Here is a 26,857-nt window from a genome sequence, read left to right on the forward strand (position 1 = left end):
TAATGGGACATTGACAATTGATAATTCAGTCACAAGCTTAAGATGTTAATGTCCCTTTGGTTGTCTTCTGAATATAGACTTAAATGTGCTTCTCATCATGCTAAAAACACCTCTGTTCAATCTGTGTACTGAGCCCTCCGGATTGAAGAAATTGTGCCTTTTAACCTAAACCTATATCTTTCACTAGATCTCAAAGGCATGTGTCTTCTTCTGTTGTCTAACAAACACCTGTCAACTACTTTTTCTCATATTAATGCACATTCTTTTGTAAACTGAAGTTCACATAAGCTTCAAGAAATCAAGAGTCCTAAGACATGGACCTGTCTGTCACAGATCAAATGGACTTCAGATAAGTACACTGCCTGTTCTGATCTAATCCAGCAGGTGGCCCCAAATAGAAAGTATATACATTGAATGTGATTTATATATGTTAATATTTACATGTTGTATACCTAATACATATCATATGCATTAAATATTAACTATATACTTTAAATGAAAATTATATACATTAAATATAAACCATATATGTTAAAATATGAGTTAAATCTATAACATATAATTTAAAATCTATATAAAATACATAATAAATAATAATACATAATAAAAAATACATAATAAATAAATAATACATAAATAAATAATACATAATAAAATACAAAATAAATAAATAAATAATAAAAATCTATATAAAATAAATTTTTCATGTTGACAAGGACAGGAAATTGAATTATGGAGATCTAAAAAATTCAGTTACGTAAAAAACTAATAATGGGAGGGGTAGTTATGTACTACTTCACCACAAAATTTAATTTTGAATTTTTTGACCTTGTATGCCAAGGGACACTTTGCTGCTAAGTATCTATGGCACCCATACTTATGCCCAGATGAAATAGAAGGATCTCTTACTGGCATATGGCATGGTCCCAATCAGGTATTAATATGAGGAAGAGGGGATGTTTGTGTTTTTCCACAGGATGCTGAAGGAGCATGGTGGCTGCAAGAGCAATTGGTGAGACACCCTGATGCTGGGACAGAGAATGAAGCTGATTGTGATCTTACTGAGTGCCCTGACAATGGTGATGGGGAAGCTGTCTTGGGCATATGTTCCTGACCCGCCTTTGCTATACATATTCTTCTGTATGGCCAAAGTCAGAAGAATTTGTGACCTTGAATAATACTCGGCTGTTAGGATTTCCTTGGTCTAAGAGTAAAATCTATTTCAAATTATTGAATTACACCGCTGTAGGTCAGGGTCTGCCTATTTGTTTTACTGGAAATAGTACCAATGCTAGATGCTTTCCTGTGGACCCTCAGACTTGGAAGAAGACTATCTTTAAGACTATAGTACAAAGCACTGTAATGGGGGTGCCTGTATCTCAGACTGGACAGGCTGCCTTGCCTTAGGCTTTAGATCTTACAGGACAGAAAACACAGAGACTGTGGAACCTGCCTTCAAAGAATCAATCAAATGGGAAGTTGTTATAATGACTCTCCCCTTTCTTTTAATGTGACTGGTTATCCCTACTCAATAATGGACTGGTCTGGACATTAATCCAATATAGGACAAGGAAATGACAGTGGGCATTTGGAGGCCTGGTTCTGGACATTTTCAGACTCATATTTGGAAATTGGAATTGTTTTGTCTTTTGTCCAATTGTGTTTCTGCACTGTATGATGGTCAGTCTGTAATGGTAGTACATAACCAGCTTTTATTATGATTCCTGTCAATTTATCTGAACCCTGGTATTCTGAAAAATGCCTACAAATATTGGAAGAATTAGATCACACTCTGGCAAGGAGCAAACATATGGTTGGGCCGATCATTGTTGGTGTTGTTGCTCTCATGACTCTTATAGCCAGTGCTACTACTTCTGCATTGGCTTTATCCCAAGAGGTACAAACAGCTAGTTTTGTTAATCATCCTGCAGACAATGTAACCAATGCTGTGGGCAAACAAGAGGATTTAGATAAGATAGCTAGAACAAAAGATAAACGCATTATATGATATAGTGCAGATCATGGGAGGTGAAGTAAAATGAATGAAAGTCAGAAGCCATTTGGCATGGCATGCTTGATATCTCTGGATTTGTAGAACTCCAAAAATGTATAACAAGAGTCAGCATAACTGGACCAGAGTTAAAAGGCACCTTCAGGGTACTTGGCATAATACTAATACTTCTCTAGGTTTATTTGCCCTGCATAAGGAGGTTGTAAGTTTAAGAAGTGTAAAGCCTTTCTCTTTCAATGCTGTAGAATTGCAAATGATATTCTGAAAAAGTTATAGGAAGTTTTTCCTTCATGGTCCTCATTTATATCTCTTTTATTAGGCACAGCAGGACTTGGCTTTGTGATCTTTTTTTATAGCATGCCTATTGTCTGTTCTTTGGAGAAGAGTCATCAGAACTTTTATAGATATCAAAACAGTTACATAAATTTAAGCTCCAACATCTTCCCTAGCAGTAGTTGGTAGTTGATTATGGGTAAAATCATCTTGAAAACCTTCTCAACCTAAGACAGGCCATGAATACAAGATTATTCGAGTGCCAATGATGGGTAGGAGCTGTGTTTTCAGGTGGTAACCTAAGACAGACGCAACTTTCTGCTCCATAACTGACAAAGTGCTTCTTATAGATAAATAAGTCTGCTGACATGTCTGGGTTTAGTTAAGACATGTGTTATATCCTGCCAAGCTCCTCTGCTTATGCAAGCATTATTGAGAGACTGTCCAAACCTGAAGGAAATGGCCTTAAACTAACATACTGTGTACCATAAACTCACCATGTAAGCATTCATGCCCATTGTTTAACTTCCTAGAATTGATCATGCTTTCTATCCATTGTCTTTAAAGGATACTAAGAAAATACACTCATTGCTGCCATGGTGTTGACCAGCATTACTCCCATATCTGTCTTTTGCATCTTCTTTCTGCCTTTTCTATAATCATCCTTACTCCCCTAGTTGTGACTCCCTTGTTGACTGACTGGCTCTCTCCAGCATGTAAACATTGCTCTTCATTCATTCTCTGCCTTGCCAATAAAAGCCAAGAAGCCAATAAAAACCTTTAGAAAGAATAAGGTAGGACTTCTAATTCTACTCCACTCCGGTGGGTGGGCTAGAGGTTGAAGTGTTAAACATCCATAATTAATGTAGGTTTTGAAAAATCTAAGCCTACAGGGGACTAGCAAAGGCAGAGAAACAGACAAGAAGGAAGGAAGGAAGGAAGGAAGGAAGGAAGGAAGGAAGGAAGGAAGGAGGGAAGGAAGGAAGGAAGGAAGGGAGGAAGGAAAACAGGAGCCAGAAGGAAAAGTCAAGAAAGCATCAGGAGAAGAGCTGGAACAAAAATGTGCAAAAACATGCAAGTATTGTGAGGATATTGTCTGGGAGGAAGCCTGACTAGCTTGGAGGTTTAGAATGGATTAATAACTGTTCAGTATTTGGTTCAAGGCAATTTTAATAAATCTTAATCTCTCTTGTGGTTATTGGACACTGAAATAGAAATTTCTAGTTTTGTCTCAGTTGTGCCTTGTGATATTTTTTTCTGGAAGCTGTATTATGAAAGGATATGTTGCTGAGAACAGACATTTTACTGGAAGCTGTCTGGTGAACGGGCATGTGATGTTTTGCTGAAGCAGACACTTGGGTGGATGTGTGATATTTGGAATGAGTATAAATATAACCCAACAGACCTTGGAGGGTGCTCTTGCATTGGCTCACTTTGCAACTTTTTTAAAGATTTATTTATTTTATGTATGCCAGTACATTGTTACTGTCTTCAGACACACCAAAAGAGGAAATGCCATTACAGATTTTGAGCCACCATGTTGTTGTTAGGATTTGAACTCAGAACTTCTGGAAGCCCAGGCAGTGACTTTTAACTACTGAGCCATCACTCCAGCCCCACAACTCTTCAATGATCTTTGCTTGTTGTGACTTTGTAGAAAGAAACATAGCAAAAAAAACTTCTGGAGGTACTCCAGGTGCTTCTTGCTGCTTCTGCAGACTTGAGCCAATTAGTGAAGTCTTGTGGTTTCTTCTGGATCAAGCTGCTGCCACTGATTGTATCTGGTGTTTTACTGGTGGACTGGAGTCTTGTGGTTTCTTCTGGATCAAGCTGCTGCTACTGATTGTATCTGGTGTTTTACTGGTGGACTGGACTGTTGACAATGAAGATTGGAATCACCACAAAGATCTACTTCTAAACAGGTCCACAATCCCTGTTTCCTATTAAACTTTAATTTACCCTACCTCTGGTGGGTGGTGGGCTAGAGGTTGAATTGTTAAAGATCCACAATTAAAGTAGGTTTTGAAAAATCTAAGCCTATGGGGGACTAGCAAAGGTGAAGAAATACAGCTGCTGGATTAATTTACTACATACATTTATAATAAAAAATCATTTTGCAGGAAGACAATGGTGAGGTTATACCTAAGATATGTAGGCCTTAGCACATGGAAATACCTTGCAATCTTAGAGCTATAGTACCACCAGACAAGATGCAGTATGGCTGAAAGGCCTCTTCCAGCTTCTTCTAAGGCAGCGATTCTCCATTTGTGGGTCATGACATTAGAAAACACATATTTTCAATCTTAGGAACTGAGACACTGCTCAATAACAAAATTAGCTATGAAGTAGCAACAAAAATAAATTTATGTTTGGGAATTCCTAAGATTATTGGAAATATGTGTTTTCCAATAGTCATTCCCCACAGACATTGAAACTGTTGGGCTGCTTGTAGACTTTGAGAGTAGATGTGGATGGTCACACATATCTGGAGATTTCAAAAGGCTCCCTCCACTCTATTGAGAATACCTCTTACAAATGGAGAAAGTCAGGAAAATGTGCCAGGAATAGCGTCTGGTAAAAAGTTATGGAGAGAGGCAAGGAGGAGAGACTGAGAAGAGAGTAGGGAAAGGAGAGAAAGGAAAACTCAGGAGAGTGAGTGATTTGAAAAGAGCAGTTGAAGGTTAGACAAAAGTAAAGAAGCATTCAGATACATTTTGAAGAAGGAAATGGTGGTTTTCAAATACAGAAGGAGAAAAACCTACAATCAGGTAAGTACAGGATAGCATTTCTCAGGGAGGGATGGCTGGTTTCAAGGTCTCTGTCATTTTTTAGGTGACTCTAAGATACAGACTGTCTAGAATCCTATTCCCATTCAGTAAAGACTGAGATATTCCGAATTGTAAGTGGGCTTTTGAAATCTCAAAGCACACCCCTAATGACAAACCTCCTCTGACAAGGCCATGCCTCTTAATCTTTTCACTAATTGAGAAACCTAATATTCAAATATTGGTTTACTGAGTCTGTGAGGGCCATTCTCATTCATACTACTACAGTATTACTGGGTCTAATTCTAGAGAACTATGATTAAAACAGGAACGTGTTTAAAACTAATTACAGTAATTAAAACTAGTTACAGTAATTAAAACTAATTAGAGTAAGGTGTTTATAATTGCATAACATGAGCAAAATTGACAGCATCCATTTAGGCAAAACACTTAATAAACAAAACTCAGTGCAAAATGGTTTTTATTGATTCTGAGTAACACAAATGTGATTCAAAGACTCGTTTGAACCAGGGCCTGAGTTGTGGCAGATCTTGTACACCAGGGTGATGGTGGATGGCAACCTTGGTTACTAGGAACTTGTTTGGCAGGGCTGCTGTTCTGAGTTGTGATGAAGAGAAGAGATCTCTGATGACTGCTTAGTAATATTGGGTTGTATGTTTTCTTTCATACGGCTAGTGGTAGATTTTAAGTGATCTTACTACACAGCAAAAAAGGATAGGTATATAAAATACTTATGTTGGCTAAGGCAATTGAGTTGTCTTTTTAAACCTCTATTTTCATATTATGTGTACGGATGTTCTGGCTGCATATATATCTATGACTGAGCAGGTCAGAAGAGGGTATTGGATGTCCCAGGACTGAAATTACAGGTGGTTATGAGCCACCCAGTGAATACTGGGTTGAACCTGGGTCTTCTGGAAGAACAACAAATGCTCTCAATAACTGAGCCTTCTTTCTAGCCCATTGAGCTATTTCTTGAGACATACACATTTCAAAATATTGTATGTAACAAAATATTCGATTTTTGTCAAATAAGATTTAAGTATTGTGTAGAGCATTTGTCACATAGGATAAAGAGTCTTGGTTCCAATCCCCAGGCCCCATGTTAAAATCAGGCAAAGCTGTCCTCATCTATATAAGCTCAGGGCTGGGAATAGGGTAGAGGTCAAGACAGAAGGATTCCTAGATCGTCGTGGCAAGGCAGTGTAGATAAGTTGGTGAGTTCCAGGTTCAATGAAAGATTTTATCTCAAAAAATAAGAACAATTTCGTAAGACATCAGACATTAACACTTGTCCTCTATACACATGTGCACACATGTAGGCACATGCAAACTCATACATTACCCACAGAAGCTAATACACAATAGGTGAGCACCCATACGGAAAATGACAAGATGTTCCAGAAACACCAGAACAGTGCACACCAAGCTGCTGTAGGGCTTCTAGAGAAATAAAAGAATTTACTTCTTATTTTACTTGAGAACATTACAGGACATGGAGAGTACGATTTGGACATTCTTCAGTTTTCAGTACAACAAACCCCTTGATTTTCATCCCAATGGCTATGTAAATACCTTTGTCAGCTTGTGGACATGGAGTTGTAGAAACAATAGTATATGCCATCTTAATAATTATCGTGATGCTCGTCACCAATAAACAACTTTAAGACCTATGTCAATGCACTGAAAACCTTGTGTGCTGCCAGTTGCTGACATATTAGCAAACCTGACCGATCTTTAGTACACTGCAGCATAAATGTTCAACTTTCATATGATAAAAGGGTTTCATTCTTTCGGGGAATTTGGTAGTGCAGCCTTTGCCTCTGTCCATTAGAACACTTGGTGGTGCTGTTTGAAAACCGTTTGGAAACCTTAACAGGTGAATCCTACATGAAAAGGGGGAATCTGGAGGGGGTCCTTGAAACTTTATGGTTCTGTGCCTCTAGCTGTTTACTCTCTGCTCTCCACGTGAGTGTGCTAGGCCTGCTGCAGAGCCTCAGATCATGCTAACACTCCCTTCCTGCTAGATGTGTCTTAACCTGCTGCCAGGTCTTGCATACAATGACCCCCTTAAATAAATGAGACCCTAAAAGGGACAGAGAATAAATGCTCTTCCTTAAAGTGCTTAAGATGTCAAGGACAAGGAGGGGGAAAATCACAGATGCAGGGTACCCAGATTCTAGCAGGCACAGCCTTTGGTCAGCTCATCCTAGGTTAGGGAAGTTGTTGGTTTCTAGGAATGAGAGACTCAGATGTTAGTTACCAGGGAAAATGTCATGGGGAAATATTGGTTGTCAAGGATTGGGTAGGGGAAGGTGCCAGAGATTCACTGTGGGTACATATTGGTGGCCATATATTACACAGCTTGAAGTAAATAAACTTATTTCATTCATGTTAACATAGTGTTTCTCATGCACTTATTTGGAATAAGCTATTGCTTTTCCAGACCATGCATCTTTTGGATAGTCCATAAAAGGTCTCTACCCCGATGCTGCTTAAGACAGCCATCTTCCATCTCCATATTTCAGCTTCATGGTTGGGGATTTAATGGAGTTTCTCACCTACAGACAGCTGCCAAATGGAGTACGAGAGTCACGTGGGGACTTCTGACTTTAAGAATTGCTTTAAAAAAACTAAAGTTTTAATTTAAGTTTTCTTCATAGTTTCAATATATATACATATCTCTCCACCTTTTTATCACTAACAAGCAGTTTTGGTAAGCTTAGTTTTCTTTTGTGTGTGTCTGGTGTGTGGTATATGTCTGTAGTTAGCTAGATATGAGGCTGCAGTCACCTTTGTACAAAGTTATGAAGGCCAGAGGTCCACATCAGGTATCTTTAATCACCCAGCCCCTTTTATGAGAGACAGTAGCTCACTGAACCTGGAGTTCACCACTGCTACTAAAATGATGAGCCAGTGAACTCCTGGGTCCCCCTGCCTGCCCTAGTGCGGGGGTTACAGATTTACAGATGCATGCCTAGGTACCTGGCCTTTCCCATGGGAGCAGGAACAGTGCTCTCTCCTCACTCATAAACGGCAAGCGCAGCACCCACTGTTACATATTTATATAACTACTTACTACTTTGCCTTACATTGCATTGTTGAGTTTGCTCGTGCTGATATCTTAGAGAGAGAAACATGCCAAAGAACTTCTTGTAGCTTCCATGACCTTGTGCCAGTAGGTAAGCCTCATAGTTTCTTCTGGATTGAACTGCCCTTGCTGGTTCATGTGTGGTGCCTGCTAAGAGGACTGGACTGTAGCTGCTGATTCATAATTGGTGTTTGCCACTGGACTCAACTGCTGATATCCTGACAATGAAGATGGGACTCACCCCCAGATAACTACTTCTAAACAGGTCTACTTCCCCTGTATCCTATTAACTTTTCCACTACCTCTGGTATGTGGTGGGCTAGAGGGGGTGTTTGATGCTTATTAAAGTAGGTCAAGAAAATTTTATGACTATACTCATCTGCTTCCATTTTCGTCTTTTTCATAATTTCCCCTCAAAAAGTCTGTCACTTTTTTCATGCAGATAACACATGTATATTCCTTTCCCTCAGTGAGTACTAACCCCTTTGTCAGGATAAAATACATCCTTTCTTCCTCCTAACTTCCCTTGTTTGGGAATCAGTTCTGTCTGAAATCAATAAATCTGTAGTCATTGGTTTATTTGCAAGTGAATCATTTATTTCTGTGAATGGTGACCGCTTTGTTTATATTTAATACATAAGATGGCTGCATGGAAGTATGCTGCATCTCTAATAATCATCTTGTCCTGGGTGTCATATTTTAGTTTTGTAGACAGAGATGGCACTTTGGGTCTTGGAGTTACTTGAGAATCTTGTAGTCTTAGCATTTCAGGTTCCTCTAGTGAGGGGGAAAAAAGAAACATATGATTAGACCATTGCCTATCTGGACCTGGAAAGGTCTGGATTTGAATTATTTGGACTAGGACTTAAATAGTGCTCTGGCATGTCTTTTCCTTGCTAAATATTGTTTCTGAGTTGAAGATATTGTCACATGAGCTCAAAAGTGTAATAAGAGAATGTGCTGTGAAAACCCCAGGCTCCTGCCTTCTGCTACTCCAGTAGAAAGCTGGGTGCAAAGAGAAGCTTACTCACAGAACTCAAGGGGAAAGTCATTTTCAGAGGTTAGTGGTGACTGGTACCTTTGTCCTAGTGAGGTCCTGGTTGGTTACTGTTGGTTCAGGTCTAGGCCAGGAATTTCTAGCGATTAAAGTAAAGGTTCACTCAGTTTACAGAAGTATCTGGGAAACTTTATTTAAACAAAGCTATACAATAAATCAGAATAGAGGGCCAAGGACCACAAAGTGAATATACAGTCTTGGTTACTGTCTAACGCGTGTGTTTATGGAGCTGAAGAGAAAAAGCTGTTTGGCTATTCAGAGGTCTAGTGAGTGTGGCTCTTATTTCGATTGACAGATTGATATAATTGTTTTTCTACTATGTATTTTTCTTCCTAGAACATGTTATTAATTTTCAATTGTCACTATGACAATTGAAAACAAATGGAAGGACAGACATATATTCATCAAAAGTTACAAGTTGACATGAAGCAAATGTCCCTCTTGAAAGTGGCCTCCAGTTTCCCTATATTGAAGAGTGTAAGGTCCTCCCAGGCAGTGAAACCCACATGGGGTCAATCAGGTCTCATCTGGCCACAAGCACATATTTCTGAAATCGTAGCTTAATTAATGCCTGAGTCCAGGTCTCCTGATACTTGCTAAAAGTACCAAGTGTCATTGTCCCCAGTTTCATAATGACGGACAAGCATGTGGAATTAGTTGACAATTGGCAACTTGAACAAGTGCAGACTCAAATTCCCAGAAGAGTGCTGAGCCACCCACTGCATGGCTTCCCAGCCAAACCAAGGGAACCAAAAGGGAAACTGAGTCCAGATTCATACCCTAGTAAGACTGGATCCCTGCCCTGTCTGTTTAGGCAACACCTCCATTGTGGCTGTGCTTGTCAATACTTACTGAATAAAGGCACAAAGCTTAAACAGGTCTTGGCTCCCTTTAACTTTATGACTCCCAGTCTTTGTTTCTGGCTCTGATTTCCCTGGTACCTGAGGAAACAGTGAATGAGATTTGTGACCAGTTGTAGGTCTCTTTGTTTATCAGGGAAGAGCTAGGTCATCATCCTGACAGTTGGCTGTAAAAATCTTTAGGATAATGGTGCCACTCATATCTCTGGGATGTTTTTCAGGTATGTCCAGAAAGAGAGAGAGAGAGAGAGAGAGAGAGAGAGAGAGAGAGAGAGAGAGAAGAGGTCATTGAGGAAATGGATACAGTGTTGCTCCAGGAGCGTGCTGGCTGTGTCACCCTTATTCCCGTGGACACCAGGTCAGTCTGTTTGGGAAGCACAACTCTGACATTGCTGTGTGTGATACTGCAGGTGTGGCAAGTGACCCCTCCCATGGAGGAGAATTGATGCATCAGGACCAACAGAGCACAGCTGGTTTTGCTCTGGGGATGAGAGAGTAGGGAACTATTGAACTAAAATGCTAAGACAAGTGGGGTCTAATAGTGAAGGGGAAAAGGTAAACAGGGTGCTCAGAGAAAAGTCTGGAAAGAGGAAGAGCCAGGAATAGAGATTAGGTGGGATAATGGGGGAAAGTGTGGATCAGAGTGAGAGGAAAAGAAAGGACAGATTGGGCTGGGGAGAAGGCTGAAGGTTAGAGCTGACAGGATTCAGGTAACACAGGTAGAAGGAGCACAGGGCAAAAGAATGGGAGTGGGAAATTAGGTCTCATAAGGAAAATGTTGGGAAACCACTTTGTCATCTTTTCAGAACACACTCCAAACCTTTCTCTTCAGTAAAGGAAGAGAGGAACTTTGTTTGCAGAGACCTGCTGTGGCAGTCACCTCCCAGGTACCTCATGTCCCATTAGGACTAAGACACTAAAACACCATGCTGCTTGCCTCTTGGTCCAGTGCATCAACCTCAGCAAACAGGCAAGAGGTGATTGACATGTCGAGTCTAAGGGTGATTGGGGAGGTGGCAAATAAAATAAGTGGAGCTGTGACATTAGCATGTGTTTGTGTGACAGCATGGACCGTCTCCTTTCAGATAATGAACACAAGACAAGGGACAGAGGCAACTTATATTGCAACCTAGGGGAGCTTTCCTGAATCAGGAGTTAGGAAGAGTCAGTGCCTCATGATCATATTTTCCATAGCACATTTACATCATTTACAGCACTGTGACTACATCTATAAGGACCCCAGAAGAATTTTCTACCAGGTAACAGATCCCACATTCTCCTAAGGACCAAAGAGGAAACAGAAAGCAAGCAATACATCACCCAACAAGACAGGACCAGATACAATCTTCCCAAAGCCTGACACCAACATAAAAACCCAACAACAGCTAGGACAGTATATCTCCACTAGAGTCAGAAGCCCTACTACAGTAGACTCTGAATATTGCAACATATCTGAAGCATAAGACAAAGCCTTTAAAATAGCTTTTATGAATGTGATAAGAAGCAAATGAATCCTTTAAAGACATCTATGAAACCACAAACAATGAGGGGAAATGAATGAAATATCCAAGACCTAATCACTGAAATAGAATCAATAAAGAAAACCCAAACAGGGAAATCTAGAATTAGAAAAAAATTCAAAACTCAGAAAGAAACCTTAGAGGCAAGACTTAACAACAGACTATAAAAGATGGAAGATAGAATCTCAGGCATTGAAGAGATGATAGAAGAAATGGATGCCTCATTAAAAGAAAAGTTTAAATCTAAAGCAATTCTGACACGAAACATTCAGGAAATTCTAAACACTATGGAAAGAGCAAATCTAAGAATAATAGTAGTAAGGGGAGTATAAGTAACACAGGTTAAAAGCATCAAAACTATTTTCAGCAAAACCATAAAAGGAAAGTTCCCCAAAGTAGGAGGAGCCCATCAAGGTACAAGAAACATACAGAATACCAAACACTGAACCCAAAAGCAAAGTTTCCTCACACATAATAATGAAAACACTGAATGTATAGAACAAACAAATATCAAAGGCTGTATAGGAAAAAAAACCAAGCAACATACAAAGACAGACCTATTCAATATCACCTAACTTCTCTATTGAGAGTGAAAAAGCCAGAAGATCCAAGAACGGTGTTCCAAAGACTCTAAGAGATCACCTATGTCAGACCAGACTACCATACATAGCAAAATTTTCAATCACCGTAGAGAGAAAAATTAAGACATCCCATAATAAAACAAAATTTAAGCAATATTTATCAACAAAGCCAGCCTAACAGAAGGTGTTGGAAGGAAAACGTTAACATAAAGAAGACACAGTAATAAATAATCCCATGCCAGCAAATCAAAGACACACAATACACAACAACAAAATAACAGGAACTAACAATGCTGGTCACTGCTATCTCTCAACATAATTAGTCTCAATTACACAATTAAAAGAATCAGGATTCATCCTTCTGCTGCATCCAAGAAACACACCTTAACATCAAAGATAGACATCACCTCAGGATAATAGGATAGAAAAAGATAGTCCAAACAAATAGACCTAAGAAGCAACCTGGTGCAGACATTTCTATCTAACAAAATAAAATTCAAAACAAAACTAATCAGAAGAGATAGGGAAGGACACTATATACACATCAAAGGAAAATTTCATCATGAGGGCATTTCAATTCTTAACATCTATGCAGCAAACACAAGGGCATCCAGTTTTGTAGACAAAACGCTACTACAGCTTAAGTCACATATTGATACTCATATACTGAGAGTGGGAGACTTCAGTAACCTACTGGTCATCCAGACAAAAACTAAACAAAAAATGCTAGCACTAAATGACATTACAAATCAAATGGGCTTAACAGATATTTACAGAACATTTTAACCAAACACAAAAGAATATATACCTACTTCTCAACACCTCATGTAATTTTCAACATATAAAACAAACTTAAAATAACTCTCGGCATTCTATCAGACCACCATGATTTAAAACTGGATATAAACATCAACAGAAATAACACAAAGCTTCAAACTCATGGAAACTAAAAAACTGACTACTGAATAAAAGCCAGGCCAGGTCAGAAATGAAAGACTTTTCCTAATTGAATGAAAATAAATATGCACATATCCTAACTTATGGGACACAGTGAAACTAGTTCTAAGAGGCAAGTTCATAGCACTAAGTGCCTACATTTAAAAACATGGAGAGATCTCATACTAATAACATAGCAGCATAAAACAAAAAGAAGAAATCATACTGAAAAGAAGTAGACTAGGAAATAAACTCAGGGCTGAAATAAATAAAAAAGAAGCAAACAGCAAAAGGTTTTATGAAACAGGGTTGGTTCTTTGAGAAAATAAGACTGATAAACCCTTATTCAAATTAACTAAAAGGATAATATTCAACAACAAACAAGGAGGAAATATAGAGAATCACAAGTACATACTTTAAAAACCTGCAATCCACCAAATTGGAGTATCTAAAAGAAATGTATATATACTGCTTGCCAAAATTAAATCAAGATCAGATAAGCAACTTAAACAAACCTATTAAAAGTCTTCCAAACCAAATAAATAAATAAATAAATAAATAAATAAATAAATAAATAAATACAAAAAAAAGGGGATCAGATGGTTTTAGCACAGAGTTCTACCATACTTTCAAAAAGACTCAATGGAGACTCTAAAAGCCAGAGAAGCCATGAGATGTAAACAGACGGAACATTGCCCAATTTTTATGAGGTCACGGTCACATTCAACCAAACTACCTAAAGACCCAACAAAGAAATTACAGACCAATTTCTTTTATGAACATAGATACAAAAATTCTCAATAAAATACTTGCAAACTGGATCCAAGAACACATAAAAAAGATCATCACGATCAAGTAAGTAGGTGCTAGCCCAGGCATGCTGGAATGGTCTCAACATGCATAAACTGAGAAATTAATCCATCGTACAAACTCACTGAATGCCAAAAATTGCTTTATCATCTTATTAGATGCAGAAAAGGCCTTTGATAAAATCCAACATCTCTTCATAATAAAAGTCCTCAAGAGATTAGAGATAGAAAGGACACACCTCAACAAAGAAAAGGGGGTTGGCAGCTTTCCCATAGCCAACACCAACTAAAAGCTATTCCACTAAAATCATGAACAAGACAAGATTGTCTACTCTCTCTATACATACTCGATACAGTCCTTAAAGTCTTAGCTAGAGCAGTGAGATAGTTGAAGAAAGGAAGAAGTCAAAGTTTCTTTATTTGAAGATATGATGGTATACAAAAAAGGTCCATGAAGACACTATTACAGCTGATAAATACTTTAAGTGAAGTAGCAGGATACAAAATTAACTAAAAAAACAAACAAACAAACAAAAAAACCAAACAGTACCCATCCTATATACAGATGATAAATGGACTGAGAAAGAAGTCTGGGAAACAATACCTTTTACAACAGCCACAAAAAAATACAAAATGTTTTGGGGTATCTCTAACTAAGCTAGTGAAAGACTTATGTGGTAAGAAAAAGTTTAAGACATTGAGGAAGCCACAAAAAATACAAAATATGTTGGGGTGTCTGTAACCAAGCTAGTGAAAGATTTATATGATTTAAAAAAAAATTTTAAGACAGCGAGAAAAGAAATTGAAGACAGTATTAGATGCTTCATGCTCATGGAGTGGTAGGATTAGCATAGTAAAAATGCCCATCCTACCAAAAGCAATGTGTAGACCCAGTGAAATCACTATCAGAATTCCAACAAAATTATTCACATGCCTTCAAAGGACAATTTTCAGCTTCAAGTGGAAACACAGAAAAGCAGGAGAGTTAAAACTATCCCAGATAAAAAAGAACTACTAGAGGTATCACCGTCCCAGTTTAAAGCTCTACTACAGAGCAAATGTAATAAAAAAGGTATTGGCACAAAAACAGACTTATTAGTAAATAAAATTGAATTAAAGAACCATATATAAATCCATGAAGAAGCTAGAAATATACATTATAAAAATACAGCATCTTCAATAAATGGTTCTGGTCAAACTGAAGTTACACGCATGTAGAAGAATCCAAATAGATCCATACTTATCAACCCACACAGAACTTAAGAGCAAATGGATCAAAGACCTCAACGTAAATCTAGATACACCTGAACCTGATCGAAATCAGAGAGTAGCCTTGAACTCATTGGCACAGGAAACAGCTATCTGAAAGAATGGGAGAAAGGAAGAAATATGGGGAGAGACAGCAAGAAACAAGGGTGATTTGAAAGATAGTATGGCAACCTAAAACAATAGAAGCTCCCAAAATACATACAGCTATGAAGGAGATCTAAATGAAATCACCAAATTATGGGGGATATGGAGCCCCAATTGACCATCTCTTGTCACCAAATGAAGCTTCCAGTCCCAGGATTGGATTACATCTAATTGAGTTGCTGGCTAGAAGGGTCCTACTGAATTCCCTCCAAAAACTCCCAGCCTATTTCAAAGGTTATAGGTTGCTCTCCATAAATTGATACCAAGTCCCCATTGCTGAAGACAACACTGTACAACTCATTGAACATGGAGAAGTCAACTGGCGCTACATATTCTTTACTCCTATGTGCTAGTGTCTTTGGTACAGTTAGGTACTCTGCACACTCCCTTGCGCAGGGGCCATGCTAATCTTCTCTGTATCGTTCCAATTTTAGTATATGTGCTGCCGAAGCGAGCACACTCTGCACACTCCCAAAGGAGAAACAGAAGCACTAACCCAGCCACAAACTCTTCAATCTACAGTGGTGTCCTGCCTTCAAGACATGCTAACGCAATGGTGCCACAAAGTTTGTGGGAGTAGCCAACCAGCATCTGATTTGACTGAAGATCCACTCCATGAATCCATGTCTGACACTGCTTGGGGAACAAAGAACTTGAGCATTGATAGTCCAGAAACATGAGGGGAAGTTAAGCACTACACTTCCTTAAAAAGTTAAAAAAAATAGTAATAAAATGACTTCTAATGACATTCTGCTATACTTATAACTCAGTGTCTTGCTCAGCCATCATCAGAGAAACTTCCTCCTGCAGTAGGTGGGAACAGATACAGAGACCAGCAGCCAGACATTATACGGAGAGGGAGAACACGCATTTTCCTAGAATACTCAACCCTAAGTGGGATGTCTCCACCAATGCACTTTCAGGACTCTGAGAACCTCATGAAAGAAGAGGCAAAAGAAGTAGTATAAGAGCCAGAGGAGGAGGAAGACAAAAAAAAAAAAAAAAAAAAAAAAAAAAAAAAAAAAAAAAAACCAAACAAACCCTAGTCCTTCTAAATCAATATGATTGATAGGCACATGAACTCATAGACTGAGGCAGCACTCACAAGCCTATCCTAGTCTGGAGGTGATGGGGCTCTAGAGATAAAAAGAAGTGGATGAGTTCCCCTATCTCCAACCCAGAAGCAATCTCCAGTTGATAACCACTTGAAAATAAAATTTTAATATCCTCCAAGGGTCTCCCTGGGCAAGCAAACTTTTAAGGGTAGGCCAGATAGCCAGTAGTAGATGTTCAACAGAAAATGAATTCAAAGGTATCTTTGGAGGATCCTTGTCTCGTCAAGTCTGGGCTCTTCCTATTTAAAAATGGCATCTTGTTTTTGTTTCTATTTAATTTTTACCCTACAGGTTTTCCCTCTCCCCTCTCCCCTCTCTCCCCTCTCTCCCCTCTCTCCCCTCTCTCCCCTCTCTCCCCTCTCTCCCCTCTCTCCCCTCTCTCCCCTCTCCCCCCTCTCCCCCCTCTCTCCCCTCTCCCCTCTCTGTGTCTTTCAGTTTAGTGTTTTTATGGGATTCCTGAGTTAAAGCTAGAGTCAGTCAGAGACAAGGTCAATGCAGAAACCGTGAGAGAAGAGAACCATCTGCAAGGATTTTTTTCATTGTGGTTTTAAACTTACCCTGACTGGCTGAAGGCCTCTACCTTTCAGATAGGAAACCAAAAGGAGGCCACTATCCTTTGGCACTCTTTCAGGAGAGGTAGTCATGAGGGTAGACAAATAGGAAGGGGAAGCAGAGAGAACAGGGTAGTTGGGGGGAGCTTTGGCAAGAGAGGAGGAGCTGGGCATAGCCATCATTAAGGTGGGGAAGTTGGAAGTGTTCCTCAGAGCAGGGAATGTGGTAGGGTAGAAGACAGAAAGAGGGTTGACATGAACAGCAAGATGAAGGTTGGCCGGCTGAGAAGGGATGAGAGGAACACTGGCAGGCAAAGTATACAGTGTGGAACCCTGTTGGGGAACAGGGTTGCGAAGACTTCCCAAAGCCCTTGGACGCTTCCTTCTCATCTTCTTAGACCCTGCAGAGCCCTTTACTAATGGCAGTTAGTGACTGAGCTTGGCCAGAACTGATGTGGCAGTTATGTCGCAGGTCAGCTCTCACCTCATTCCATGACAGAATGCTCATTGTGAGGTGCACACACCCTCTCTCTGCTCCATGACCCCAGCCTCCCCCTCTCTCTCCCCCAGAGAAACAGGCTCTAGGTGTAAGGGTGACTATAGTAAATGGCACTGAGCACCTGAGCTGTCACATGAGTCTCTGCCATTGGATAAAGCTTTCATTGCATTGGTGGAGAGAGGTCAGACACATGAGCTATGTCCATGTGCCTGGGTCCTGGGGCAGCAGCCCTAAAACAGGAATGGGGGAAATGTGTGGAAGTCAGGTTAGAAGCCTTTTTAAAGGATCTTCTTATCATGTAGTTGGACAAATAGAATGATTAAAGGGATTTGTATCCTTTCTAAAAGCCTCATGTCTGTGGATTAGATGGAAGCTCTTAGCCACTGCTCTTGGCTATTGCTCCAACATCATGCCTGCCTGCCTACTGCCATGCTACCCACCATGAAGTCATGGACTCAACCTCTGCAACTGTAAGCTCATTAAACTCTTTCTCTGTAAGTGGCCTTAGTCATGATGTCTCTCCCCAGAAACTAAGATAGGCACAGTATCAGGGAGTACAGGTATTACTGTGACAGGCCTGACCAGGATGGTTTTTGAACAATGGGAAGACTTTGAGACTTTAGATTAGAAAAAGAAAAGGTTAAACATTGTAGTTAGAACTTAATGGGACATCCTAGAGGGATATTGAAAAACACTATTACTGAGAGCACTATGAACTCTGGAGGCCCAGATCAAGAGTTTTCAGGGGGGAAACAACATTTGCAACTGGGCCAGTGACCATTCTTGGGATATTTTGACAAGGAATGTGATTGCTATTGGCCCTTGTCTTGAGATTCTGCCTGGGACTGAACTCTGAAGAGTTTTGAACTCATTCCTTTGGTAAAGGAGATTCTAAGACAGACTAATATTGACTGTGGCACATGGTTATTCGTGATTACTCTTAAGCAAGTCTACAGTGAAGAAACAAATGGGGCAAGAAAAAATACAAAACATATAGTTTGAGGAAAAAAGGAGCACCTGTAAGTTTAGTATTGGAGCTGAGACTTGTACCAAAGAGGTAAGGAGAAATGGAATAGAATATTGCCTTCAGGTTCATCCTCAAGGTAGGTCCCCATCCAGTTAATCCTGCAACTTGTGAAATGGCCTAAGGAGTTCTCTATTCCTAGCAAGCAACCATAAATCAAAGCTTTTGCAATGTGATTGAAGGGGGCCAGGAAATTCAAAGGGAACAACAGAAGTCGACAGCATTGGCAACCTGGTTCTGGCTTTAGAGTCATGAGAGATACAGAAATAAAGAGGTGGTAGAAACTTCCATTTTTAAGGATAGCCACTGAGGCCCACCATGTGGCTGGGTAATCCCTGCATTGAGGCCCTGAAGGGACCATTTTGTGAAACCATGACCATGGAGCTTGGACTGGGTTGGAGAACCTAAGAAGTCGGAGATGCCAGAGCTGAGAGATAATCTGCCAAAGAGCACTGCCCACAGGGAGTGGAGTCGGCACGAGGGAGTCGTGTGTTGCAATCATCAAACCTGGGAGCATAGAGCCATCCAAGCCCTTTCACCTCAGGCATAGAGTTACAGGATTTGGAGCTTTCCCTGCTGGTTTTTTACAGTAATTTTCAATGTATCTATTTTATAGCTAAAAATTCCTGAAGATTCTGGCATGGTTGCTCATGTCTTTTATCCTAGCACTTGGGAGGCACAGGCAGGCATATTTCTGTGTGCTCCAGGCCAGCCTGGTCTACGGGGTGAGAAATCTAGTCCCAAAATAATAAAACACCTGGACAAATATTAGTGACATAGAAACCAAGTAGAATATGTAGGTACAAATAAAATATAAATTAAGGAAAGGTCAAGTTGCAGTAATGGCTCAGTGGTTAGGAACACCAACTGCTTTTGCATAGGACCTGAGTTCAGTTAAAGCACCTACATCAAGTGACTCTCAACCACTTGTAACTTTAGTTCCAGGGAATCTGATGTCCTCTTTTAGTCTCTTCAGACACTAGACATTTACATGTATATGTGTATGCATGTGTGTACGAACGCGTGCATTTGGGTGCCTGAGGAGGCCAGAAGAAGGTGTGGGATATCCTGGAGCTGGAGTTACAGTTGATTGTAAGTTTCCTAATGTGTGTGGGTGCTGGGAGCTGGACTCTTGTCATCTGCAAGTACAGCACATGCTCTTTACCTGTGAGCCATCACCTCTCCATTCCCTAAACTTCTTACTAAGAAAAACTGGATCTGTGATGATGTTTTATGTTTATATCTAATGCAAAACGTGTGAATTGGAGATTATTCGTTTTATATGAGATTTCATATAAATTCTGGGTTTAATTTTTAAGGGAACTGTTTATAAGACAGAATTTACAGAGGATGTAAGGTTAGTGTGGATCTGATTTGCCTTTTCTGTCCGTTTTCAGATTTTTGACTACAGTGAAGAAGTTGGCCAAGATAATTGATTATGGTTTAAATGGTCCCTGATAGACTTCCTGTCTGAATACTTGTTTCCATACTGATAACACTGATTGGGAAGGTCATGGAACTTTTAAGGCAGTGAAGGCTCTCTGGAGGAAGTGAGTCACTGGGGCTGGCCTTTGGGCTCTAACCTCCTGTTCAGCCTCTGCTTCCCGGACACGCCTGTAAGCTCAAAGACTATACCTCCCATCTCCTACTCCAACCACCACTACCACTGCTCTGTCTTGTCACTAGCTGCTGGTTCCTCTGCCAGCCACCATGTGGTCTCAGCCATGAGGGAATAAGCCCCTAGAAAGATAATCCAGAATCAAGGTTATTTTCTGTAGGTCAGGCTTTTCACTACAGCAAAGAGAAAAGGATGTAATAAACTTTTCAACTAAGTACTTGCAAATCTATCAAACATACTTCAACGAAAAACAAAGTATTACTCAACAGGAAATACTTGAAAATGTCTCAGAAAAGTCAGGGGAGGTATTTTCAACTAGTCTGGGGTCATACTGGCTGAACTGATTTTTAAAATCCTTCTGGTTTACTTTCAGTAGATTTGTGGTACCATGTGGTAGCTGAACAGAAAAAAAAAAAACAGATGACAAAGCATCCCTAGTGAGTTAACTACTCTAATTATTACTAAGGTGAGCAATCCATTATACAAGAGCTTTGAACACATATGGTCCCATTTTTCATGTCCATTTCCAATTCTTTCTAGGGAAATGTCATTGATTCTATCTGTGTCAGAAGTTACCTAGAACTCATTTCTATGAAAATGAAAACTTAACCTAGTGAGTGTGAAATAATAAAAGGCTTTAGACATTTGTGATAGCTTTGTAATGGAGCTGTGATGTGATGGGCCTGTGATGTGATGGGCCTGTGATGTGATGGGCCTGTGATTGATGGGCCTGTGATGTGATAGGGTTGTAATGTGATGGAGCTGTGATGTGATGGGCCTGTGATGTGATGGGCCTGTGATGTGATGGGCCTGTGATGTGATGGAGCTGTGATGTGATGGACCTGTGATGTGATAGGGTTGTGATGTGATGGGCCTGTGATGTGATAGGGTTGTGATGTGATGGGCCTGTGATATGATGGGCCTGTGATGTGATGGGCCTGTGATGTGATGGGCCTGTGATGTGATGGGCCTATGATGTGATGGGCCTATGATGTGATGGGCCTGTGTTGTGATGGGCCTGTGATGTGATGGGACTGTGATGTGATGGGACTGTGATGTGATGGGCCTGTGATGTGATGGAGCTGTGATGTGATGGAGCTGTGATGTGAGGACCTGTGATGTGATGGGCCTGTGATGTGATGGGCCTGTGATGTGATGGGCCTGTGATGTGATGGGCCTGTGATGTGAGGACCTGTGATGTGATGGGCCTGTGATGTGATGGGCCTGTGATGTGATGGGCCTGTGATGTGATGGGCCTGTGATGTGATGGGCCTGTGATGTGAGGACCTGTGATGTGATGGGCCTGTGATGTGATGGGCCTGTGATGTGATGGGCCTGTGATTGATGGGCCTGTGATGTGATAGGGTTGTAATGTGATGGAGCTGTGATGTGATGGGCCTATGATGTGATGGGCCTATGATGTGATGGGCCTATGATGTGATGGGCCTGTGTTGTGATGGGCCTGTGATGTGATGGGACTGTGATGTGATGGGACTGTGATGTGATGGGCCTGTGATGTGATGGAGCTGTGATGTGATGGAGCTGTGATGTGAGGACCTGTGATGTGATGGGCCTGTGATGTGATGGGCCTGTGATGTGATAGGGTTGTGATGTGATGGAGCTGTGATGTGATGGGCTTGTGATATGATGGGCCTGTGATGTGATGGGCCTGTGATGTGATGGAGCTGTGATGTGATGGAGCTGTGATGTGAGGACCTGTGATGTGATGGGCCTGTGATGTGATGGGCCTGTGATGTGATAGGGTTGTGATGTGATGGAGCTGTGATGTGATGGGCTTGTGATATGATGGGCCTGTGATGTGATGGGCCTGTGATGTGATGGGCCTGTGATGTGATGGGCCTGTGATGTGATGGACCTGTGATGTGATGGAGCTGTGATGTGATGGGCCTGTGATGTGATGGACCTGTGATGTGATGGAGCTGTGATGTGATGGGGCTGTGATGTGATGGGCCTGTGATGTGATGGGCCTGTGATGTGATGGGCCTGTGATGTGATGGGCCTGTGATATGATGGGCCTGTGATGTGATGGGCCTGTGATGTGATGGGCCTGTGATGCGATGGAGCTGTGATGTGATGGACCTGTGATGTGATGGACCTGTGATGTGATGGGCCTGTGATGTGATGGGCCTGTGATATGATGGACCTGTGATGTGATAGGGTTGTGATGTGATGGGCCTGTGATGTGATGGACCTGTGATGTGATGGGCCTGTGATGTGATGGGACTGTGATGTGATGGGCCTGTGATGTGATGGGCCTGTGATGTGATGGGCCTGTGATGCGATGGAGCTGTGATGTGATGGGCCTGTGATGTGATGGGCCTGTGATGTGATGGGCCTGTGATGTGATGGACCTGTGATGTGATAGGGTTGTGATGTGATGGGCCTGTGATGTGATGGACCTGTGATGTGATAGGGTTGTGATGTGATGGGCCTGTGATGTGATGGACCTGTGATGTGATGGGCCTGTGATGTGATGGACCTGTGATGTGATGGAGCTGTGATGTGATGGGCCTGTGATGTGATGGACCTGTGATGTGATGGAGCTGTGATGTGATGGGCCTGTGATGTGATGGAGCTGTGATGTGATGGACCTGTGATGTGATAGGGTTGTGATGTGATGGGCCTGTGATGTGATAGGGTTGTGATGTGATGGGCCTGTGATGTGATGGAGCTGTGATGTGATGGGCCTGTGATGTGATGGAGCTGTGATGTGATGGGCCTGTGATGTGATGGGGCTGTGATGTGATGGGCCTGTGATGTGATGGGCCTGTGATGTGATGGACCTGTGATGTGATGGAGCTGTGATGTGATGGGCCTGTGATGTGATGGACCTGTGATGTGATAGGGCTGTGATGTGATGGACCTGTGATGTGATGGGCCTGTGATGTGATGGGACTGTGATGTGATGGGACTGTGATGTGATGGACCTGTGATGTGATGGGCCTGTGATGTGATGGAGCTGTGATCATTACCCAAGATGGTTCAGAGGTTGAGTCTCACTCTTAATCAGAGTTAAGTTACTGATTTCTCTACAAAAGTACTAAAGATAAGGCAAATTGTGTTCCTGTCCATCTGTCATCTCATAGTGTGCTGTTTTGTCAATTTGTGAGCTAAATCTAGTTCTATAGTGATTGCAATGAGTATCTGATAATGCTATGTATTTGACAAAAAGAGGAATTAAGATATTCATTGTCTTAATTTTCCACTGACATGACAAAATGCCTTCATTGAGGCAATTTATAAAGGATATCATTTATTGGGGGCTTGTTTTCAATTTCAGAGGGTTAGTCCATGACCATCATGGTGGGGGAACATGGCAGCAGGCAGGAAGGCATGATGCTGGAGCAGTAGCGGAGAATTCACATCCATGAGTCAGAGATCAACTGGACTAGGATGGTTTTTGAAACCTCAAAATCCATCCTCAGTGACCCACCTTTTCCAAGGGGGCCAAACCTCAAATCCTTCCCAAAGCGTTCCACCAACTGAAGACCAAGCTTTCAATATTTATTTGATCCTAATGGGGCCCACTCACTTTCAGCCACCAATCCACTAATATTCCTAAGCTTTGAAAGAGAAGGAAACAGTGCACTGCCAGATGAACTAAAAAAATTACAGGATAAACAAGAAGACACTTTGAAAATGGTAGAATGAAGACCAGGTATCTCTGTGTATGGGATACATTTAGGTATTATGTACATGTACGTAAAAAGTATTTGGTAAAAGAGGGAAGTTCATAGTTTGGCTACATTTAAAAAGAAACAAGGACTGATATCAGTAGCTTAATCTTGCACTTTCACATTCTGAAGAGGAGGAATTAAACAAAATATGAGCAGAATGAAGGCACTAATTCAGTCCAGATTAAAGACTAATGTGATGGAGAAGAAAATGGGATAAAGTAAGCAAGATGGAAAGTGAGCTTTTAAGAAGGTCAGGGGGCTGGAGAGATGGCTCAGTGGTTAAGAGCACTGAATGCTCTTCCAGAAGACCAGACTTCAATTCCCAGTAACCATATAGTGGTTCATAACCATCTATAATATAAGCTGGTGCCCTCTTCTCACTTGCAGGCATATATGCAGGCAGAACACTGTATAAATAAATAAATAAATAAATAAATAAATAAATAAATAAATAAATAAATAAATCTATCTTTAAAAAGGTTAGTAAGATTGTCCAACTTCCCATTAGAAGGATTGAGAACAAAACAGACACAAATTAATAAAATCACTTGCTGTAGATGTCAGCATGGATTTTATAGGAACGTAAAGGACCATGAACAACTTTATGAATGAATGCAAGTTGATGAGTTAGATGATTTAGATAAGTGACAGTAATTTTTTTTATTTTTATACCAGGACTCACTACGTAGTAATCATATGTACCTCTGGCTGTCCTAGAACTCACTTTCTGTGTAGACCAAGCTAGCCTCAAACTCTTAGAGAGTCACCTGCCTCTGCCTCCTGACCACTAAGATCCATACTCTGTATAATTTCTTTAAAAACACAGAATATCTGAACATCTGTCTGACAAATAGATTTGACATTTTAAAATCTCCTACATTAAGGTATCAGCCACAAATTGTGCTGTTACTGTATTCTACCCAGTATTTAAAGGAGAATGGGCACCAATTTTCCATAAGAAGTAGTAAGGAGCAAACATTTCCCAATACATTACATGAAGCCAGAAATACCCTGATGCTAAAACCAAATCAGGCTCTCATAGGATAATGAAAACACAAAACAGTATATTTTCTCCTCTTAATATACATGAAAAATGCCTCAAAAAAAAAACCCAGATGAAGCATCATATAAAAGGATTATATTCTATATAGAATTTGTTCTAAAAAACAATTCAAGATTTAATTAGCATCAGGATACAATTTAAACAATATATCAAATTCATAAAGTGCAGACCCATGTGTGTAGAATTCATGGAAAGTGTTTGACAAAGCCCAACCGCTTAATGACAGGAAGAAAAACACAACAAACTAGGAAGGGAAGGAAATGATCTCACTGTGATAAAACACATCACCAAACCCCATAGCTGATGCCATCCTTAATGGTAGAGCTCTGAGTGCTTTCTCCTTGTGATGGTCAGTTTTTTGTTTTGTTTTGGTTTTGGTTTTGGTTTTGGTTTTGGTTTTGGTTTTGGTTTTGGTTTTTCCCTTTAACTTATGCAAGCTCAGTCATCTGAAAAGAGAGGATATCAAATGGGGAAAAGGGATCTATCGGGTTGGCATGTAAGCATGTCTGTATAGCATTTACTTGGTTAAAGATCAATGTGGGAGGGGCCAGACCACTGTGGGCAGTGCAACCCCTGGGAAGCTGATCCTGGGGGGCATAAGACAGGGACTGAATGTGAGTTTGAGATCGTCAGTAAGCAGTGTTCCTCTCTGGTCTCTGCTTCAGCTCCTGCTTCTAGGTTCCTGTTTCTAGTTCCTGCCCTGACTTCCCTCTATTGTGGGACTGCCATATAGAACTATAAATGGAAATAAACTCTTTCCTCCTCAAGTTGCTTTTTGTCATGGTGTTTAATCATAGCAATGGGAAGCAAACTAAGATCAGAAACAAAGAGAAGGATGTTCACTTTCAACTGTATGCATATTTTCTGGGATGTTCTAGGCAAGGCAAAACAAGTTATGAGTTAAAAAGACTCCAACAGAGGATGTTAAACCATTTGTCTAGGTCACATGGGGATCACACAAACAATCCTAAGGCATAAGACTTCCTAGGCACAAGCAAAATCTTTTAGCAAGACTACAAGACGCAATAACTTGAACAATATTCAAAGATATCTATGCTTCAGAGATTACAGATATATCATGTTATGTGATAACTATTACTACATGTGATTAAAGGTCTTATGATAGAAAACTATTCTGGATTCTCAACTAAGTCTACCATAATCAAAATGGATTTAGTCAGGCATGATGACACATGTCTTTAATCCAACACTTAAGAAAAGGCAGAGGCAGAAGCAGGTGTATCTTGGAGTTTCAGGCCAGAGAGCTGCATGGTAAGACCCTGTCTGAAATAAATCAGTGAGCTTTATAAAGATAAATACACAAGACCACTGTAAGACAGGAGATATAAGGTTGCTTATGGTACAGTGCACTAAACAGCCCTCATGCAACCTTGCTTAAAATCTTAGTCTTAATTAAGGGCTGGAGAGATAGATGTTTCAGTGGTTAAGAGCACTTGCTGCTCTTGTAGGGTTCAATTCTCAGCACCCCATGGCATCTCACAACCATTCCTATTCCAGTACCCTTCTCTGATCCTCCCTGAGGGCACCAACATTGGGGAAATCTTTCTGGAAGAAATAAGCAGTCTGACCTCAATGAGGGTGGAAAAGAGGAGTTGTCGATAGTGAACAGAAATTCCTGAATAGACGTCATATTAGGTCTAGTTTGTATTCTCATTTTATACTCTAAAATCAAAAAGTGGGGTGTGCAAGCAAGCAAGATTTTGCAGAAGCAGGTGTAGCATCCAGTAGGCTGTTAGACAATGGCCCGTCTTGTCAGCTATTTTTTTGCAGGTCATTCTGTTCACTCTGTTCCAGGTACCAAGTGAAGTCAAGCTTGGCAAACAGGTAATACAAACAGTGCTTTAAGTACATCGCTAAAGAAGTCAATACCTAATAATGTCTTTTCCTACCTTCTTATACTTCAGGAGGAGAAAGTTGACTCTTAAGATTTG

The 26,857-nt window shown here is 40.6% G+C and overlaps 1 protein-coding gene, 2 long non-coding RNA genes and 1 pseudogene across 6 annotated transcripts in view; 2 read left to right on the forward strand and 2 right to left on the reverse strand.

The window, feature by feature from the left end:
• LOC102551924 (uncharacterized) overlaps positions 1-16,380 on the forward strand; it is a 30,869-nt gene extending 14,489 nt beyond the window's left edge. For 2 of the 3 annotated variants that reach the window (XR_005493984.2, XR_005493983.2), the window contains exon 5: positions 977-16,380. This is a non-coding gene — a long non-coding RNA (uncharacterized LOC102551924). The remainder of the gene's footprint in view (positions 1-976) is intronic. The other variant, XR_010058152.1, reaches the window with a different exon arrangement.
• On the reverse strand, positions 8,737-17,492 carry RGD1563302. Of its 2 annotated transcripts, XM_006252122.5 has the most exons (4): positions 17,010-17,492; positions 10,071-10,159; positions 9,240-9,297; positions 8,737-8,938 (listed from the first exon to the last, which is right to left on the reverse strand). In XM_006252122.5, the coding sequence occupies exons 1-4, from the start codon at positions 17,391-17,393 to the stop codon at positions 8,921-8,923; spliced, it is 549 nt and encodes a 182-aa protein (XP_006252184.1). In that variant the 5' UTR covers positions 17,394-17,492; the 3' UTR covers positions 8,737-8,920. The 2 variants fall into 2 exon arrangements, with proteins under 2 accessions (XP_006252184.1, NP_001156371.1); NM_001162899.2 differs by lacking the exon at positions 9,240-9,297 and having other exon boundaries at positions 17,010-17,430.
• Positions 15,724-15,795, reverse strand: LOC120097312 (U6 spliceosomal RNA; annotated as a pseudogene).
• LOC120096998 (uncharacterized) lies at positions 17,331-20,359 on the forward strand. The gene is made up of 2 exons (XR_005493986.2): positions 17,331-17,972; positions 19,924-20,359. It is a non-coding gene; the product is annotated as an uncharacterized LOC120096998 (long non-coding RNA).
• Positions 20,360-26,857: the final 6,498 nt, after the last annotated feature.

The sequence above is a fragment of the Rattus norvegicus genome, chromosome 15 (genome assembly GCF_036323735.1).
Source record: "Rattus norvegicus strain BN/NHsdMcwi chromosome 15, GRCr8, whole genome shotgun sequence".
In the NCBI taxonomy this organism is placed as follows: Eukaryota; Metazoa; Chordata; class Mammalia; order Rodentia; family Muridae; genus Rattus; species Rattus norvegicus.